The 21,374-nt window shown below is 36.9% G+C and overlaps 1 protein-coding gene across 1 annotated transcript in view; it reads left to right on the forward strand.

The window, feature by feature from the left end:
- The window catches only part of SPAG6 (sperm associated antigen 6), a 71,826-nt gene extending 63,962 nt beyond the window's left edge, over positions 1 to 7,864 (forward strand). Inside the window, exon 11 of the mRNA XM_044678544.1 lies at positions 7,798 to 7,864. Coding sequence (XP_044534479.1) covers positions 7,798 to 7,864 — 67 coding nt within the window. The remainder of the gene's footprint in view (positions 1 to 7,797) is intronic.
- Positions 7,865 to 21,374: the final 13,510 nt, after the last annotated feature.

A 21,374-nucleotide genomic window follows, 5' to 3' on the forward strand; every position in this document is an offset into this window, starting at 1 on the left:
GTTATTCCCCATTTTACTGGTGAGAAAACTGAGGCAAGCAAAGGTTAAGTGACTTGCCCACGGTCATTCAGCTGAAGTGTTTGAGGCATAATTTGAAGTTGAGTCTTCCTGACCAGCATTCTACTGTGCCACCTAGCTACCTATATAAGTATAATCTTGGGGGAAATACGTAAACTGCAAAGTTTGTTTTATACTACTAATATAGGGAGAAATATTTTTAACTCATCCTTAGTTAAAAAATGACAGTTGACTGGCATAGTAGAATTGATTTTTTGTCAGTAGATCATTGTTTTCATCATCAATGTCTCCTATGCTCTGAGCAAGGAGAGCGTTTGGCGATTTATTTATTTGTTATCAGTTAACTAATTGATGATCATCTAACTCTTAGATATCTGAAACCAAACACTGACACTGATAAAATGCCATTTATCAATATACAAAATTATATTATTAACCAAAATTAATGAACCAAATCAGAAAAGCTCAACATTCTTGCATTGTGCAATCATGTGATGCTTAAAAATTATTTAGCAATAGAAATAATTATGAAAGACTAAAACATTTAAATGTTTATATTTGTTAAACTAACAAACTTGGGAATCGGATCTGAATTTTCATATATTCTACATGACATGTTGTTGATAAAGGCACTTCCCCAACCGAGACGAACTAAAATTCTTTCCATTCCACACATTTGTCCAAAAAGACTAAAAACTGATGAAAAAGCCCTAACAAAGGCCCTTATTAGGGCTCATTCCCTAATGTTTTCTTTTTGTTTTTATTACATTCTTTTTTTTGAATGAATGAACACTTCACCAAAACCAGCATATGCAAATTAGAACATAAAAAAGTAGATTTGCATATGAAACCATGATTATTCCATACAGCTTGTTTTTTTGAAAAAACAAAAAAAATTCAACATGTTACATTAAAAAACTGTCATGGTTGTCTTTGCTTCCTTTTTAACTTCTGTTTTCTTTTGTGTGTTTAAAACAAGAAATTTCAACAGCCTTCTTTTTTTTCTTTTGGCATTACTATGCAACCCCACCCCGCACCAATTTTCCCCCATTAAAAAATAAAACAAACGAAAACTCTTGTATCAAATATGTATGGTCAAGGAAACCAAATCTATTCTGTGGTCATATTCAGAAAATGTATGTTTTATTCAGAATCTTGAGGCCATTGCTTCTCAATCAGGTGGCAGAGAGAATCCTTTATCATCAATCCTCTCTGGTTGTTCTTTGATCAGATTTCTTAAGTCTTTCAAAGTTGTTTTTCTTTCCAATGCTGTTATCCAAGCAATTAGGTGAATAGATTGTAAGATCTAGAATCAGGAAGACCTGAGTTCAAGGTCAGTCAGATTTTTACTAGCTGTGAGACATTGGGCAAGTCACTTAACCTCTGCCTGCCTCAGTTTCCTCATCTATAGAATGAAGATAGTTAATAGCACCTACCTTTCAGAGTTGTTACAAGGATAAAACGAGAGAACATTTATAAAGTACTTTGTAAACCTAAAAGTGTTGTATAAATGCTGACTATTAAGTTGTTCTTTTTCTACTCACTTTACTGTGCATCTATTCATGCAAACCTTTTGATGATTCTCTGAAATTATTCCTTTCATCATTTCTTAAGATTTTGAAAATCATCCTAGCATAATGCAAAAGTTTTGTATTGTGTTCATGTACCAAACTTCATTTAATCATTCCCCAATTGGACAGTCAGCCTCCAATTCTTTGCTACAATAAAAAAAAATTTCTAAAATATTTTTGTGCATATGGGTACCTTTCCTTTTTCTTTAATTTCATTGGTGTATAAGCATAGTTATGCTATTGTTATATCAAAGGCTATGCACAATTTAATGACTTTTTGGATATTTCAAATTGCTTTCCAGAATGGCTAAACAAATTCATAGCTCAAACTCTTCAAAATTGTAAATTTCCATTTTTGTCATCTTTTCTAATCTTTATACGCTTCAGATGAGAATGAAGCTCATTTAATGCCTGCTTTTCTGCCCCTTCCTCCAAGCTTGTATATGCTTCCTATATCCCTTAATTGTGAGAAATAGTAAGTTCTACTCCCTTCTTCATGCTTTCTGCTCTTGTTCATTCCTTTTATCATTCATTTCCCCCCCTCTCTTAAAACCATCAGAAAAGAACCAAATCCTATATGATTCCTCCAATGCCTTTTGAAGACATGGATTGGAAGAGACATTTATTTATTTTTTCTTCTAATATTAGAATGTTAGCATTTCCTCATTGTTTAGTCACTTCAAATTGCTCAACTAAATTTATCATTCTAAATTTCTTTTGCCTAATGTTTACATTTCAAAGTCTCTACTCACTTTATAGTCGTTTTCTGGTCAGGAAGGCTTAAAGGTCCATTTTTTTTCTTCTTGAAAGATTATACTGAACATTGTAGGGTAAGTTATTCTCAGTTGTTGGGCTTTATTTTTTGGAATATTATATCCCAAGATCTATTCACAATTGTAAAAGATGCTGCCAGGTTTTTTGAGACATCCTGATGGTATTTCCTTGTTTGAATGATTTTTTTTTCTGATTGCGATATTTTTTCTTTGACGTGGAAGCTTTAGATTCTAGTTATGGCATGCCTGGGACTTTTCCTTTGGGGCATTCTTTCATGATGTGATTGGTGTAGTCTTTCTATCTTTACTTGCCCCAGTTTGTTGCTTCCCTTCTAATCTTGGGTGCATTTATTTTGTTTGTACAAAAGCTTTTAAATTTAATATAATCAAACTTATTCACTTTACATCTTATAATGCTCTCTATCACTTGTTTGATCACAAATTCTTCCATTCTCCATAGATCTGACAGCTAAACTTTTCTATGTTCCCCTAATTTATTTCTAATATCACTTTATGTTTATTAAATTTATGTTTAAATCATGTATACATTTTGTCCTTATCTTGGTATAGAGTGTGAGATATTGATCTAAACCTAATTTTTGCTATCCTGTTTTCCAGTTTTCCCATAAGTTTTTGTCAAATAGTGGGTACTTATCTCCAAAGCTAGGATCTTTGGGTTTATCAGCCACTAGATTGCTGAGGTCATTTATCCCTAATCTATTCCACTGTACCACCCTTCTATTTCTTAGCCACTATCAGATTGTTTTGACAATCCTCTTTATAGTACAGTTTAAGATCTAGTACTGCTAGGCCACCATCCTTCATGATTTTTTTTATTAGTTCCCTTGATATTATTGACCTTTTGTTCTTCTAGATGAATCTTGTTATTATTTTTTCTAGTCTATGAAAGTTTTTAGAAGATACGAGTATCATCTTAACATATAGAAAGGTATACAAGCTACCCTTGTTGAATTCCTTATTCTCTTCCCTGTTGACCTTTTTATACTTCTCTTGAGTCTTGTAGTTGAAACTCAAGTTTTCTATTAATGTTGTATGGTATCATTAGCTTCCACTTGCTTAATTTTAATTTTTAAGAAATTATTTTCTTCAATGAGCTTTTGTACCACATTTTCTATTTGGCCAATTCTGATTTTGAAGGAGTTATTTTCATCAATAAATTCTGTACTTTTTTCATTTGTCCAACATTGATAGAGTATTGTTTCCTTCAGTATTATTATATGCATCTTTTACTAAGTTGTTGTCTTTTCACAAGTTCTTTCCTTTGTCTTTCATTTCTTTATCTTATTTTTCCTCTACCACTCTTATTTGATTTTGAAAATAATTTTTTAACTCTTCCAGGAATTCTTACTGGACTTACAGCTAATTTACATTTTTCTTGGAGGCTTTTGTTATAGATATTTTGACTTCACTGTCTTCTGAGTTTGTGTCTTGATCTTCTCTGTCACCTTGAATATTTTTATGATCATGTTCTCTTTTTTATTGTTTGCCAATTTTCCCACCCTATTTCTTGATTTGGAACTTTGTGTTAATGTTTGGCTCTGCTCCTGGCATGAAAGGATGGAGCTCCAGGCAAGTTGAACCACTACCACCTTGACCACTGTCACCCTTTAGACTCTGGTGGAAATAGCTCAGGATCCTGAATCCAAGAGTCTTAGGAATAGCAATGTCTCCTAAATCACCAGACCCACTTCTAGCCCATACCTGAAGCCATTACTGAGCAGAGGAATCATTATGGAGAAGGGTCTCACCAGTAACAATTGCTATTGAACAATCACAAACAGACAGATAGGCTAAAAGTGAGGCAGTATCCCTAGATCACTCTTCCTCCTTCTAACTCAGTCCTCATAGCCATCATCTGGGAAAGGAGCTCCAGTGAAGATGACAGCCATCTTCACCAACTGCCATTCACAGGGCAGGTACAACTGTTCAGCTGAACCAGCAAAGCACCCTGAGGGAGAGATAGGAGGCAGTGAAGGCCAGGTAGATCAAGCCAACACCACTACCTTGACCATCATCTCATTATACTCTGATGGAGAGAGCCTAGAACCCTGAATCCAAGAATCTTTGTGGCTTTGGAATAGTATTGCTTCTAGTCTACAGTGTCAAGTGTTTTCGTATCAGAAAATGTAATGATTATGTTAGTGGAGGTAACATTTAAATAAGAAACATTGATATCTGTTTAGCTGCTGTACTCTAGGAATCATGGGACCTTTCCATCTGACTTGAAACTGAAACTTTCCATGTGTGTTGTCTCTTTCATTAGAATATGAATTCCTTGAGAGCATGGTCTTTTCTATATATTATATCTTTAGGATTTAGCACAGTCCTTTGCACAAATTCTTCATTCATTCATTCTGATTTTCCTGACATTTTGAAAGGATATATCTGGATTGGGAGTACAGAGAATGATAACAGGTGGTAGGGAGAAAATGCTTAATTTTTTTTGCCTGTATACCTTCCCTTTTTTTCTTTTAGTTAATATAATTAATATTTGATATCTGTGGGAATATTCTTTACTAAGGTTCTGCTGAGATGACTTGTTATAATGTGGAGGTAATCTCAGTTTCTCAAAGTCTATTTCTGTGGAGTATGAAGTTTGACAGATGCTATCAAACCAGAAAGATTTGGACTAAAGGATAATTTATCTGTCATTAAATAGACCTAGCCTAGATAAATTCAGAGAAACATACTACCCTGAGGCTGGTCATTTAGGGAATGATGGAATTTATGAAGATCAACTTCTTAAGGTGGTGAGAGGTCAATTCTGAATCTGTTTTGGTGAAAGGTATATCAATCCAGAGACAAAATCATTGCTTTAAAATAAAAACAATGGAAATGGAACTACCAATCAGAATATTAAATTTAAAGGCTCTATCATGGTGGTGGAACAGTCAAATGATACCTCTTCAACATTTATAGTCTTCCCATTAGCTTTATTTTGGGGACAAAATTCCTCAAAATTTTAATACATATTTGTTCATATAAAATATCTATCTTTTAAAAAACTTTATGAAAAGACAACTTTTTAAAAATTTGGATTTTAAAAAAATTTTAAAGCATGCGTCTCTCATTTTTTTTCCTGGTGGGCTAATTTTGATTTTCTCAAAGTTCTTGAGGTAATGATTTGGGGTCTGAAGTAATGTTGACATTATAATCTACCCTGAGAAGTGGAAAGAAAGGGTACCAGTCACACTCTTCTCACTAGGATTTTTTGAGACTCACTGGGGCACGTGAGCAGGTGATTGGCAGACAGTCCGGGGACAAAGCTACCAACCTGACCAATAGATTGTGATTACATATTGGAAAGCTTTTATTTTAAAGAGGCCTCCCTGCTCCCCCCGACCATGTCATCCCCTCCCCATTAAAAAAAAAACTATTGGAATTTTTCTATTGTTTTTATTCCTGATAGATAGATGGGGTCTAGGAGCTGAGAGTATATTTTAAATGCTTTGCCCCATATAAAGAGAGAGAAGTCAGATAGTTGTAAATTTCTTAGAGTACATACTTCAAAGGAGCCTAGTGCTATAGGAAACTTTTTTTCTAGGAAAAGGTTTTAAGAATACATCCCCCAAAGGAGACCTTTTTTACAATAGATGACTTTAAGCATTCTGTTGAGAAAATGTAGTGATGTTTTTGTTAACCTTATCTTGAAAAATTATTAAAAAAACCTGAAAATAGTAGGCAAATTTAAATGATGTGACTTTTTTTAAATTGGGTTATACATCTGAGGCTAGAAGCAGATAAAAGAGAGCCAAATATATCCATGATCCTTAGGTTTTGTCTAACCAAAATAATTTGATAAGATTTGCCTTTCTTGCATTGTTGCTATTTTGAGAGTATATTGAAGAGAGTTAATCTCTTTTTTTTAAAACCTTTAACTTCTGTGTATTGGCTCCTTGGTGGAAGAGTGGGCAATGGAGGTCAAGTGACTTGCCCAGGGTCACACAGCTGGGAAGTGTCTGAATCCGGATTTGAACCTAGGACCTCCTGTCTCTAGGCCTGGCTCTCAATCCACTGAGCTACCCAGCTGCCCCCAATCTCTCTTTTTTTTGCAACTTCTCACTTTACTATGTTCCTCTGAGTCTCTCATATCTTGAATAAGACAATGAGATGGAGCAGTAGACAGAGCAGAGGCTTGGAGGCTTGAAAACCTGAGTTCAAATCCAACATCTGACATTTACTAGCTTCGTGATCCCAATCAAATCACTTAAACTCTGTGTTCCTCAGTTTCTTTACTCTAGGATGCAGAGAGGTGTGGAAATTTATAGAGCTCAGGACTTGGAATCAGAAAGAATCTTGCCTTAGTAACTCTGTGATCCTGGGCAAGCCATTTGATTTTTATCTGACTCACTTTCCTTATCTGAAATACAGGGATAATAATAGCACCTACTTCAAAAGGTTGTTGTGAGGAACAAATGGGATAATATCTGTAAGGCTAAACTTAGCACAATGCCTGGCACATAGCTGATACTTAATAAAAGCTTGTTCAAAACAAAACAAAACAAAACGTTCCTACCATAGATCTATCTTCTAGTTAACCTGCCAAATTTTATTTGCCTTTGTTTTCTGTGTATATTTTTCCCCCTATGTCAGAGGGATCCGTTTTTATCACAAATAAAACATCAGGTTGCTCCTTGATATATTAACTTAAAAAAAACCTAAGTATTGATGGTAAGAATTGTCCTGTAAAAGCACAAATTCATAGGGCCCTAGAGGTTTAAGAACTTGTAGAAATGGGATATTTTCTAGGGTTTATGAGATGAACTTTTTGTAAACTAGTGTTTTAATTCTTGTCCTTTTATTTCAAGACCTTTGCAAATGCCCATTTTTCATTAATGATAAATTTTAAGTGACTCGAGCTATTTAAAAGCAGCTTCTTAGAAGTAAAGTGTATTCCCAGAAATATTTGGGTTTTCAGGGTGAGCTACTCTCTGATTAACTAAAACATGGCTTGGGAATCATTTCTAGGGCCAAAGAGAATGGCCAAGTTGGTGATCAATTGTACATTGGGCTGTCTGTCTCATGAAAAAAAGTCATTAGATAAAATAAATAAAGTCACATCTGTCATTTGTTATAGGAAAAATAAGATGCTATAATAAAATGTTGTCATTGGATCAAAAATCTCTTGCTTCGAAAATAAATATCTACTCTTTGCTGTGAGATTTATTTTTTAAAAAATATTTTGCCATTTATATGGCACAAGTCAGCCATTATCCTGAGATAGTGTTTTATTTTTTGATGTTCTCTTAAGTTATGCATAAACGTTACCAAAGAATAATTAAGCAAAATTCTCCAGGGTATATTTGAGGTTTGACTCAAGGAATCATTTCAGATAAATACACCTGGATGAATCTTTGTTTACCTAGCATATTAGACGTATTCATAAGAATCTAATAGGAAATTTTCTTTTTCAGGTATTATTCCCCTGGATATTCAGAGACACTTTTGCAGAGAGTGGACAGCTATCAGCCTCTTGTATAAGCAGGATCATACTGCTATAACTGATGCTTACAGGAGAACGTTTATGGATGATAAATGTTAAAAGTGCTTGTTAAATGACTGTACCAAGTACATTCTCAGTTAATTCATTTAAAATTTATAGTCTCTAGGATTAATTTTTTTCTTGTTTTTCTAGCGTCATAGAATTCTGCTAAAAATGGAATTACTATGTGATACACAATTCAAGTCTGTTTATATGTGCGTGATTCGTGCAAAATAAAATAGGCATAAGAAAGCCTCAAAGCTTCCACTGATATTGAGATGAAAATAAAACTGCCATGCTGTTGGGTTGGTGATTGTATCAGATTCAGAAACTATGGGCAGAGATATAGTGATTGCCCCCAAAACTCTCCCAGGTGACGTGGAGAGAGGTTAAAAATCCTGGAGGTAGAAGTAGAGGTAGAAGGTTTTTGGTTTTTTGTTTGTTTGTTTGTTTGTTTCTATGTGTGGGGATAATATCATTTTTTTTATCAAGTTAAAAAAAGGAGAAAAATGCACATTCTAAGGAACAAATGAATTAAAAGCAAACATTTATGGGAAAATATATATCGAAAGAACATAGGGATAAGAAAATATTTTCTCTCTTTTTGTGTTTTGTTTTTCTCCTTCATATTACTATAGTTCCTAGGAGTAAAGTAAAATGATCTTCTACACTTGGGAAGAGAAGTGAATAAGCATTTATATAGTGTCTGCTTTGTAACTGGCCCTTGACACAAATATTATCTAATTTGATTCTCACATTATGCTATTAATTCCCTCATTTTGTAGTTGAAGAAATTGAAGGAAACAAGAATTAAGTGACTTGCCCAGGGTCATATTACTAGTTAGCTTCTGGGGCTGGATTTAAGCTCAAGGGTTCCTGACTCCAGGTCCCAGAGCTCTATATACTAAGCAACCCCTTGAGGCTTCCATTTCCTTATATGTAAAATCAAGGTTTTTAATCTTGATTTAAGATCAGGTTCTTAAATGTTTTGTATTCCTTTGGAAATAGTCTGGTGAAGACTTATGGATGGACTCCTCAGAATAATGTTTTTGGATGCATAAATAAAATCCAGAGGATTACAAAGGAAACTAATCACTTTGAAATATAGCTGTAAAAACACTGAAATCAGATCACAAACGCCTCAATCACAGATATCGCAAATCATTAATATTGTTCATAGACAGTCAGAAATCTATTCTCAAAGCCCCGGGGTGGTATGATGATCAGTGGTGACATATCTGAGAATCACACTTGAAAGTGGATTTCGTTGCTGGCTTCATAAAGGTAGAGCTGCCTTAGTGATATGGTATACACATCTTCAAGTACAACGTACATTTCCTGGTTTCTGTAATCTCCTCTGCCATATTTGACTCCCTCTTTTCTCTCTAGTCATTCCCCTAATGTTTATTAGACACCTATGATGTGTTAAGGTACCTGCCCTACTCCTGGGAAAGAAAGGGTAGAGAAGGAGAATTCAAGATTGGAAATTGTGTCAACGATCAGAAGCTTTCAACATCTTCTTCTTTTTTAACCTTTGCCTTCTCTCTTAGAGTCAATAAAAAGTATTGAACCCAAGGCAGAAGAGAGGTAAGGGCTAGGTCAATGGGAGTTAAATGACTTTCCCAGGATAAACACAGTGTCCGAGGCCAGATTTGAACCTAGGACCTCATACCTCCAACCCTGGAGCTCTCTCCACTGAGCCACCTAGCTGCCTTGCTTTCTGTTGTTTCTTCTCAATCTGCCATGGTTGTTGAGCCCTGTAGGTAAGGAGACACACATTTTAGAACTCTAGAATCTCATCATGGAAATGGCCTCAGAGACCATCTGGACCAACATTTTCCCTAATGTGCAAGTCCCTTCTACAGAAGTCCTAAGAAATAGTCTTCTAGACTCTTCTTGAATAGCTTGAGGAAAGGAGAACTCATTATTCCCCAAGGCAGTGCATTTCATTCTTTGATAACACTGGTTGCAAGAAGGTATGCAAACATACATGAATATATATGTACATGTACATATATAGTTATTTGTATTTATATATATGTACATATATTTGCATTTGCATTTATATATATGTGGGTATGCCCATATATTGGGGCAGCTAGCTAGCTCAGTAGGTCGAGTGCTGAATCTGGAGTTAGGAAAGTCCACAACCATTATCATATCAATGATTTGCGATATCTGTGCCTGAGGTATTTGTGATCTGATTTCAGTGTTTTATAGCTATATTTCAAAATGATTGGCTTGTAATCCTACAAATTTTATTTTATGCATTCAGAAACAAATTGGCCTCGGCTACTTACTAGCCGTGTGACCCTGGGCAAGTCACTTAATCTCAAGTTTTATCTTAACCCATTGGTGAAGTATCTGGCAAGCTACTTCAGTATCTCCATGGACTGTATTGGCATGCTATGGTCCACAGGGTCATGCAGAGTTGGATATGACTGAATGACTGAACAATATGAACATATGCACGTATGTATACCCTCCCCACACACATCTGAAATCTACCTCCTGGTACCTTCAATCCATTGCTTCTCATTCTCTGTAACTAATTAGGATAAAATTAAATTCCCCTTACATACAGTAGCCTTTCAAATAATGGTGGAGAACCTTGAAGGTTTTTTCCAAGTCTTCTCAGTCAATAAATAGTAAATGCCTAATCCCTGCCAGTCAACGTGCTAAGCACAGGGGTTACAGAGGAAGACCAAAAAAAGAAAATTCTTGTTCTCAAGGAGCTCGGGGTCTAACGAAGGAGACAACATACAAAACTGCCCATATAAACAAAACATAACAGGATAAATTGGGGATAATCTCAGAGGGAAGGCACTAGGAATAAGGGGGATTGGGAAAGACTTCCTGTGGAAGAAGAGATTTTAGCTTCTTTAAGTTAGTCTCAGTGCCTCTTGAGTTCCCCACCATCCTGGTCACCTTTAAGATGAATCCCAATTTATCAATGCCTCTCTTAAAACATGGTATCCGAAGAGGAGTACAAAGACCCTGGATATGATCTGACTGAGAGACTCAAGGACAAAGTCCATATCATTCCTAAACTTTAGAACTCTTCCAGTGACCAGGACAATGCCCTACATGATGTAGGGCATAGACTTAATTTGTTGGATCAGCTTTCACCTGGAGTCTTGTACTGGCAGCATAGCAGAGTGAGAGGCATGGCAAACAGGCAGTTGTGACTGGCAGCAGAAGGAAGAGACAGGAAATGACTAATTTTAAATATATCTGCTGATTGTGACAACTGAAATTTGTTAAGAATTTCAGTGGGTAGTTTTTCTTTTTCAAAGCTATAGAAATTTAGGTTTCCAAGGATGTAGGGAAAAGAAAACAGAACCAAAAATAAAAATAAAAAACCCCCAAAATACTAGAATTATGTTGGAAGGTAGAAGGAAGGTGACAATGGAGAGGGCCGAGTGTGCAATGATTATTTTTTTCCCTACAGAGACAAAATGTCACACCAGGTATGTTTTATTTACAAAGAAACCGAAGAGATGCGATATTATGACACGAGAATTATCTATGAGAAAAGCCCCAAGCTGACAAGAAAGGAAGCCATGTTATTATTATTATCATTATTTGTTGATAGGAGTTAGTAATAAAATAATATTAGTAATATCTTTCTACAACCACCTTTTAGTCTATGAATTTAATCCCTTTATTGATGTTATATTTTGTATTCGGAGAGGACACTAATGATCATCTTCTCTATCAGCTGTGGCTGCCTAGATGACTGGGGGATTTGTTGTCCCTTCCACAGAAGCCCAAAGTTAGTTTAGTGTCCTCAGCCATCTCTTTTCTTTCTCCTTTCTATACATCCCTAAAGAGATAAAAAGAAAAAGTGATATAGATTATTGATGAAGGAGAAATACCCTAACACCAATCAATGCATTCTGTGCCACTCAGTTGAGGAAAATTTTCTTAGAGGAATGATCAAGGAGAGATAATACTTTACATGTGGGTTCTCTAAACAAGTTTCACAAAAACTTTAAAGCTGGGATTTCCTGGTAAAAAGTCAGCTGACCGATAATTAGGAAAGAAAATTCATGTCCAGCAGTATTAAAGAACAGTAGAAGTTGGGGGCAGTTGGGTAGCTCAGTGGATTGAGAGCCAGGCTAGAGATGGGAGGTCTTGGGTTCAAATCTGACCTCAGACACTTTCTAGCTGTGTGATCCTGGGCAAGTCACTTAACCTCCATTGCCCACCCTTACCACTCTTCTGCCTTAGAACCAATACACAATATTGATAAAAAAAAAAAAAGGAATAGTAGAGGCATTTATTGATTGATTCATTTGCCCGTAGGAAGGTGGTAGCCTTATAGCCTGGGTTATTTTCCCCATTACAGGGTGGGCAGCTAATATATCTATGAGAGTGTTTAGAGTTTGAAAGAAATGATTTTACAGGAAAGAATCTTGGTAAAATAATTTAATACATCTACAAGATTATAACGGTCATTCCCTCCCCTTCTTTCTTTTCTCCCTCCCCTCTCTTTGCCCCCACACCAGTGCACTGTCCTTTGATACGACCCTGACACTGAGGAACTTTGTTGAGCTGAAAGTTTTTCAGTTTATACGAGATGCTAGATAAGATGGTGTATTTCTTCGTGTATTGATGTGGTTCTGTGGGCAGTATACATGTACATGGATGTCTCATTTTGTATTCAGAGGGGACACTAAGGACTGTGGCTTCATAGATGGCTACGTGACTTGCTGGCCCTTCACAGAAGCCCAAAGATAGATAGATTGGCGTCCTCCACCAGGTCTGAACCCATTTCCATTTCTGATACTTGGATTCTGTGATTTTCTTTGCTTTCAGCCTGGTCTTTCTGTCCTTGTCACCAGCCCTTCTGGCTTCTCAGCAGCAGCAGCAATTTCCTTTCCAGCGTCTTTTGAAACTGGGCCTCAGGGTGTCTTCTGAGCTGTCTCTTTTGTTTGCTTTACTTGTGGTTATCCCCACTTCCTTTCCCCACACAGCAAGTATATCATTTAAATTGTTCATCTCTTCCTTGAACTTGCTTTGGCATTCCCCATGAGCAACCTCCCATTCTCTGGCCCATTGCTTAGAGGAGAATCGGCTGGCTGGGCCAGCGTTGGGGCACCTCTTGTCCTTCATCTTTGGGCCATTGACAGGAAAGCTCTAAAGTAATGGAGACGGTAAAATAAAACCAGGTCCTTGTGTGACCCTGGGCAAGTCACTTGACCCCCATTGCCCACCCTTACCAATCTTCCACCTATGAGACAATACACCGAAGTACAAGGGTTTAAAAATAAAAAAACAGGTCTTGCCTGAATGTTTCATCAGTTTGGCTCAGAACTGTCTGATCTTTTAAAAATAAAGGCAATGATTTGTTGGAATAACTCCCATTTACAGAGTGATTGAAGGCAGCGAGGTGGTGGTACAGTGGATAGAGTGCCAAGCCTAGAATCAAGAAGACCCGAGTTCAGATTTGACGTCAGCCACTTACTAGCTATGTAATCCTGGACAAGTCACTTAATCTTGTTTGCCTCAGTTTCTTCATCTGTAAAATGAACTGGAGAAGTAAATGGCAAGCACTTTATTCTCTTTGCCAAGAAAACCCCAAATGGGATCATGAAAAGTCAGATAAAACTGAAATGATTGAACAGCAAAAATATAGTGACCGACATTTTACAAAGGGCTTCCTTCACCACGTTGTGGGAGATGGGTAATTCTAATAGTGTGTCTGTTTTCATGGAAAGACTCTTGAAGTCTGGGAAAAGTTCAGTGGCTAGTCTATCTTCCCAAAGTAAGTGTCAGAACTAAGACTCCTGACCAGGTGTCCTAGTTCAAGTCTCCTGCTTTGAGATCTCTTTTTGACAAATCATTTTCTGTTGGATATTGGCTTAGTAATGATGTAACCAGTATATTTAAATTCTTAGAAGAAAGAAGGAAATTTGTTTTGGTCCAGACCAATAATTTTGTTGGTAGAGGAATTCCCAGGTGAGGAAATTCCTTGTACCGATGCAGATCACCACCTCTGTAACATATTGTCTTAGTTACCTGTGGAAATAGTCAGTCCATAATAATTTATTAAGCTCCAGTTATGTGCCAGGAACTCTGCTAAGTCTGGCTCGGGGATATAAAAGGCAAAAAAAAATAGATCTCAATCTCAAGGAGCTAACAGTAAAATGGAAATGACGTGCAGACTATCTCCAGACAAGATATTTAAAGACTAAATTAGAGGTAATCAGCAAAGGGAAAGCATCAGTATTAAGGGGGTATGAGGAAGAGTTTCTTATATTTGGTGGGATTTTAGTTGGGACTTGAAGGAAGTCCGGGAAGTCCAGAGGCAAAGATGAGGAAGGAGGGAGAGCATTCTAGTAATGGAATAGAAGGGAGTATAATTTCAGGAGGGTTTTGTGTGAGAAACCATAAGGAGACCAGTGTCACTGGTTTGTAAAGAACTTGGAAGGGAGAAGAGTGTAAGATTGGAAAAAGATGTGTATGGGAGGATAGGTGATGGAGGGCTTTGAATGGCAAACAGAGGATTTTATAGTTGATCCTGGAGGTAATAGGGAGCTACTGGAGTCTATTGAATAGGGAGGTGACAGAATTAGACCTTTTTTTTTATCTCATCAGCTGCTGAACAAAGAATGGACTTGATTAGAGAGATATATGTGGTTAGGGAGACCACCAAAGGGCTCTTGCAATAGTCTAGGCAGCAGTGATTTGCCAGACTGATGGCAGAGGTTTCCTAACTTGCCCTAGGTGACACAACTAGAGATGTCAGAGGTGGAACCCAAAATTAGGTTTTCCTTCCTCCGAGGCCAGCTCTGTCTCTTATACCGGGCTTCCCTCTGAGAAGGAAAATTAGAAAAGAAAAAGACAACCCACTTTATAGACTGTGGAGACAGGCAGGTTAATTAGCTCATTTCCCGTTATATATTCCCTCTCACTTTTGTGTTTACAAAATTTTTCATATCACACGCCATTCTTTCATCCAATAACAAGAAATTAATTTTATGCAGAAGTGTTTCTGAAAGTAATGAATTATTCCCTAGTGTCTGGAGGGGTGTTGTTATGTTGAGAATCTGTGATTTGGAAAATATATGCATGGAAGCTCCCTACTTGATATGAACTACTTAGTGAAATGAATTTTATTTTACATTTTAAAAACCTAACAAATAAAATTAAAGAAGAAAATCCACTCAATTTGTCCAGAAGCAAGACAATATTTCTAGGTGGTAGTAAATAATAGGAAGTAAATATGTTCTGATATATCTTCACTTCCGAGAGACTGCAGCACAGTATTGTGGATAGAGAGCTGGCCTTGAACTTGGGATGGCCTTGATTCAAGTCCTGCCTCTGATGCCCTCTTGCTTGAGTGACTACTGGCAAATCAATTAGCTCTCTAAGATTCTAAAGTGTGCCAAAGGTGGCAACATTTATTGTGGAGGGTATTTCCCCCACCTGGAAGTTCCCAAACCAGGGAAATCACAGATCCAATTCCTATCTCTAGTGGCTTGAATTTCCCTTAGGACCCCCACCCCCTTCTCCATCTCCTTGTTCACCTGAGATTCACAAATATTGGTGAAATTCTAAAATTAACTCGGGTAAAAATGGACTTATTTTAAGAAGTCAGTTTAGGAATAGAATATGTGCCAAAAGAACTTTGCGATGCATGCTCCATACTTGGAATATACCACTTTCTCATCACTGCCTGCTAGAATTCTGCTGCCTCCTATGGGAAGCCCTTCCAGTTTCCCCCTCCCTGGAAGGATCCTTTTTCTCCCCCAAATGATCATGTGCATGTTTACTGTTTTCCATGCTGTATCCTCCAGTAGAATTTAAACTCCTTGAGGGTAGGGACTGCGTACATAGTGCCTGCCTTGCACATAATAGCTACTTATTAAATGATTGTTGGATTGAAAATGATGGATGTGGTCAAGACAGAACATACCAATACGAACTTTTTAAAGATAAGAATAAGGGGGCAGCTGGGTGACTAAGTGGATAGAGCCACGCATGGAGACAGGAGATCCTAGGTTCAAATCTGGTCTTAGATACTTCCAAGCTGTGTGATCCTGGGCAAGTCACTTAATTGCCTAGCTCTTAAAATTCTTCTGTCTTGGAATTGACATGGTATCGATTCTAAGAAGGTAAGGGTTTTAAGTGTGTGTGTGTGTGTGTGTGTGTGTGTGTGTGTGTGTGAAATCTGTCTTTTGTGACCCATCATCTCCTCTTTTCACTACTACCACCAACTATCATTTTGGTAAAAATTGTCACATAGTCATCTCAAATACAAAATGTCCAAAACATTAAACCTCCTCTTCCTAAATCCCCTATTTCTTTTGAGGGCACCACCATCCTTTAGCATCCCAGGTTCAAAATCTAGGAATCATGCTCAGTTCTTCCATTATCCTTAAGATGCTTAATCTTGTTGCATCTACCTTGACAGAATAATCTTGCATTTCTTTCTTTCTCTATGCTCCAAGAGTTACCTCCCTAAGCCCAATTTTTTCACTTGTAAAATGGCTAATAATGCTTGTACTCCTCCTTTACAGAGAGGTTGTGAGGAAAAGACTATAAAGCATAAGGTATCAAACAAACAGACATTATTTTTAAATCCTTACCTTATCTTAGAATCAGTACTATGTATTGGTTCCAAGGTATAAGAGTGGTAAGAGCTAGAATATAGGATTAAATGACTTGCCCAGGGTCACACAGCTGGGAAGTGTCTGAGGTCAGATTTGAACCTAGGAACTCCTGTCTCTAGGCCTGGCTCTCAATCCACTGAGCAACTTGGTTGCCCCCATAAACAGACATTATTAGAGGAAATGTGTAACCAGATTGTGACTATCTAGCAGATAGAGTAGATAGATAGATAGATAAATAGAAAGACAGATAAAGAAAATATTTTTAATCATTATATACCAGTTATTAAAGATACAAACACAATAAGACAATATGCATCCCATTTTTTAAAAATAATTTTTATTTTTTAGAAAAGTTATCATGGTTACATGATTCATGTTCTTATATGCATCCCATTTTTAAGGAACCTAACATTCTAATAGGAACATTGCAATGGCAGATTAAATGGGAGATGTCTCAAGGTGATAAAACACAAGTTTCTTTCCTGATCCTGATTTTGGAAATTATCCTCATTTTTTGCTGCTTTTATTCCCCTACTTTTCCATACCTCAGCTTGACCATCAGTTGAAAGCAAGCAGGAGGAACCTCAATGTCTTTTTCATGAAGCCTCTGACATTTCAGCTCTTGGATCTTTCAATTTAAGCCCAGATCTTCCTAGTTTCTTCTCCCACCTCCTCTTTGTCTCTTTTTCATCCCCTTCCCTCAACTCTTTTCTTTCTTCTCATCTTACTATCTGTGATAATTGCCATCTGTTAACAGATATCGTGGATCATAGATTTACTTAGAAGGGGCTTACAGTTCTTTAAGTCCAACTTTTTCATTTTATGAGGAAACATATGTAGGGAAGTTAAATGACCTACCCAGAGTCAGACAGATAGGAAATATCTGAAGTAGAATTAGAACCTAGGTCAATTCTTTTTCTCATTAAATACTTAGCTATAAGAGGCTAATTCAAAGTGAATAGAATTCATTATCATGGAGAGAGAACTGGTTTCCAAGAGAAACCTGGCCACAAGATCATAAGTTAGAGCTAGAAATAACCTTAGAACTCAATGAGTCTACTCAACCTCCCCAATTTTACAAATGGGGAAGGTCACATAGCTGGTCAGTATCTAAGGCAGGTTTTGAACTCGGGTCTTTCTGATTCTAAGACTAATGCTCTATTTACTACATTCAGCTACTTCTGATTGCCTTGGTACTCTAGGCAACTCTAAGACTTTTTAAGTTGTAGAAATGGTGACCTTTGGTGAGTTTCTTCACTTGGGAATTTCCTATGCTAGTGAAATCTCAGATCTAGGAACTATCCCTATCCTTCCCTATTCCTGAATATTTAGTCACTCATAATAAATGTTTCAGAAAGTGACAGCTATATCAGAGTAAGATTTAAAAAATTTAAACAACTTACTAAATCTCATTTTTGTTATTAGTCATTGTTTACTTAAAAAGGGCCCTTTTGACTTTTTCTGCAAAGGCAACTTAAGACTTTTTCCTCACTTTTTGTTATTTTGGATAGCACCCCCCCCCTCCAATCCCCCTCCCAAACAAACAAACAACAACCTACATCTTATCTCGGGATTTGCTACTGTAATGTTTCATTTTGTTGTTATTGAGTCATTGAGTCATTTTTCAGTTGTCTGACTCTTCCTAGAGAATGGTTTGTCATTTCCTTCTTCCAACTATTGATCAGGAAACTGAGGCAAATAGCATTTAGTGACTTGCTCAGGTTCACATAGTTAGTGTCTGAAGCCAGATTTGAACTCAGGAAGATGAGTCCTGGATCAGGTACTCTATCCATTCCCCGTCCAGCTTCCTCTTTCATCTGTTGACTTGGCTTCAAGGAAGAGTCATTAGTAGACGGCGCAATATATTTTTAAGAATCATTATCTTAATCAAATTTCTGATCTTACATGAGCCATCCCTTTCTGGTTCATATTGTATTGGAGGTAATGAAGGGAAGTTGTTATCCATACATGATAGGGTCATAGTGAGTTAGGTTTACACCAAGGTGTTCCTAGTAGCTCTTTTTGTGATAGTAAACCACTGGAAACAGAGTAGCCCATGGTTGGATTGGTTGAACAGACTAAAGTGCAGTGTATAAATATAATGGAATTTTATTGCGCCATTAGAAATGAGGAATATTGGAAATTCAGACACATGGCAAGCATTGTAGAAACAGATGGGGATTGAAATAAGCAGCAGGAGGAGAATAATACATATGCTGATTACTGTAATGTAAGGAAGCTATACTAAAAGGAAGTCAAACTCAAATTACTTGGGATAACTAATCTTGGTCCTAAAGAATAAATGAGGAAAAAGCTGGGGACTGTGGGTATGGAATGAAGCACACATTATTAGAATTGGCTGTTTTGTTAGTTGGTTTTGCTTAACCTTATTATAAGGAAGGATTAATGGGAAGCATGCTAGGAAATGGATATTAAGTAAAAGAAGACATTAATAAAGTTTTTTAAAGTTTAGGGAGGCAAAGAGGAAATCAGTTTTGGAGAAAAGATCTGTAGCTGTTTGTGCTAGGTACAACTTCATCAATATGGAACTACATGAATCACAGGAATAAGTCACACTATCATGGATTTGTTTTGTGTTACTTGGGGCTATAAAAATTAACTCATTTAAGTCAAGTTAAGGGTTAAATAACTTATCACTCATAGTTGGGGGGGGCTTCTTATGTCAGTTGAGTGCACTCCACTCCACAATCTCATCTATGTCTTCCCTTTAAAAAAAATAAACAGGACAAGAAGGAATGGAATTAAATTTAAAAAGAAAAAAAAAATAAAGCGGGTTTGATGTTTTGCCTGATTGCTCTGACCTTAAATTCCTAGGTGAGGGCGATTTCCAATCTCAGATGTCAAGTTCAGAGTCTAACCTTGAAAGAAAGAAGGATTTTTCTGTGTTACTTTCAAATGGTCAACACTGATTAAGACAAATTTAGGCAAAAATTGGGGCTTAAGGGCTATAGATTATACTGCCTATAAAGGTCACCAAATCTTATTTGGAAATTATTTATTTGTGGCCAGTCTCTTTGCTGAATTAAATGACATGAGAATCATAACCATGTGTAACTGGTGATGTAACTTATCAGTCAAAAGAAAGACTGCAATTTCAAAATAGATTTGGCCACCTAATTGGCAATATGTGTATTTGAAGTGTTAGTTTTTTAATTGTTAAGGAATATATACATGATCAGAGATGGTTTAAGATTTAATTAGAAGTCTATTTACCAGTTAGTCAGTTCCTTCATGATGGATAGTAGTGTTTTCCAGTGGTAGGTTTTGCTCTTTTAAAAAGAGAGGAGATATTTGGTTGCCATAGTTTCATCTGGAGAATTCAATATTTCAGGCTGATGTAGAATTTCATTTTGCAATCTTATAATTTCTTCCTTTTCCAGCATTATTTATGTGTGTTCCCTTTCTCCACCTGCACATCTGCTACTCTAGTGCAGGTCTTCATCACCTCTCACTAGGACTATTGCAACAGGCTGATCTCTTCCTATTTAATCCATCCTACTCAGGTCAGGTCAAAAGGAATTTCCTAAAGTTCATGTCCAACCATGTCACTCACATTCATGATAAATCCCAGTGTCTGCCTGCTACCACCAGGATCAAATATAAAATCCTCTGTTTGGCTTTTAAAACCTACTAATCTGGCCTTTTCTTATCTTTCTTGAATTCTTATACTTTATTCCTCACCATGTACTTGGTAAGCTAGTTTTCTTGCTGTTTCTTGGGTATGACGCTCTATTTCTGGAATACATGTCTTTTTACTGCATGTTCTCTCTATGCTTGGAACATTCTCCTTTCTCATCTTTGCCTCCTGACTTCACTGGCACCATAGTTTCATATTTGACTTTCTCTATACCCAGCCTTCTTTGCTCCTCTCTTCTTAGATTACTTTCCATTTGTCATATTTATATTTGTATGTAACTAGTTATTTATGTTGTCTATCCATTAGAAGGTGAGCTTGCTTTGAATCCTCTGCTCTTAGTACAATGCCTGGCATGCTGTAAGCACTTAAAAGTGTTTGTTAATTGACTAATTGGACATCCAGTTTGAGATATCTAAAAGGCAGTTGGGGATTTGAGATTGGAAATCAATAGTTTGGGACAGGAAAGGCAGTAGAGGTCTACCTCATTTAATCGTACTTCATTTCATTGCACTTTTATTGGAAGTCTTCCCTGATTCCTCTAAATTCTAGTTCCTTCCTCCTATAAATATTTGTTTTATTATGGTGGTCTGGAACTGAACTTACAATATCTCTGAAATATGCCTGTATAGAAGGAGAAGAGGATCCAGGACAGAATTCTGAAGGACAATTACTGTTAGAGGATATGACCTGGAGGAAAGTCCAGCAAAGGTGATTGAGAAGGAGGGGTCAGATAGATAGAAAGAAAGAAAACAAGGAGAGAGTGGAGTCTTGAAAACCTAGAGAGAAAAGAGAATCAAGGAGGAGTGATCAATGGCTTCAAAGGCTGAAGAGAGGTCAAGGAGAATGAGGATAGAGAAAAGGCCATTGGACACAGCAACTTGGAGATCATTAGTAACTTTGGAGAGAGCAGTTTCAGTGGAATAAGGTCTAAAGTCAGATTGTAAGGAGCTAAGAAAGGGAGAGAGAAAGTGGAGGCATTTATTATAGATGACCTTTTTGATAGATTGGATGCGTATGATAGTAGAGGAAAGAAAAATGTGAACACAGGCTACTGTCTCGGGATACTTGAGTTGAAAATGCATGGGGTGGAGGGCAGCTAGGTAGCTCAATGGATTGAGAGCTTGGCCTAGAGATGGGAGATCCTGGGTTCAAATCTGGCCTCAGACATTTCCTATCTGTGTGACTCTGAGCAAGTCATTTAACTCCCATTGCCTAGCCCTTACCACTCTT

This window comes from Gracilinanus agilis, chromosome 5 (genome assembly GCF_016433145.1).
Source record: "Gracilinanus agilis isolate LMUSP501 chromosome 5, AgileGrace, whole genome shotgun sequence".
NCBI lineage: Eukaryota > Metazoa > Chordata > Mammalia > Didelphimorphia > Didelphidae > Gracilinanus > Gracilinanus agilis.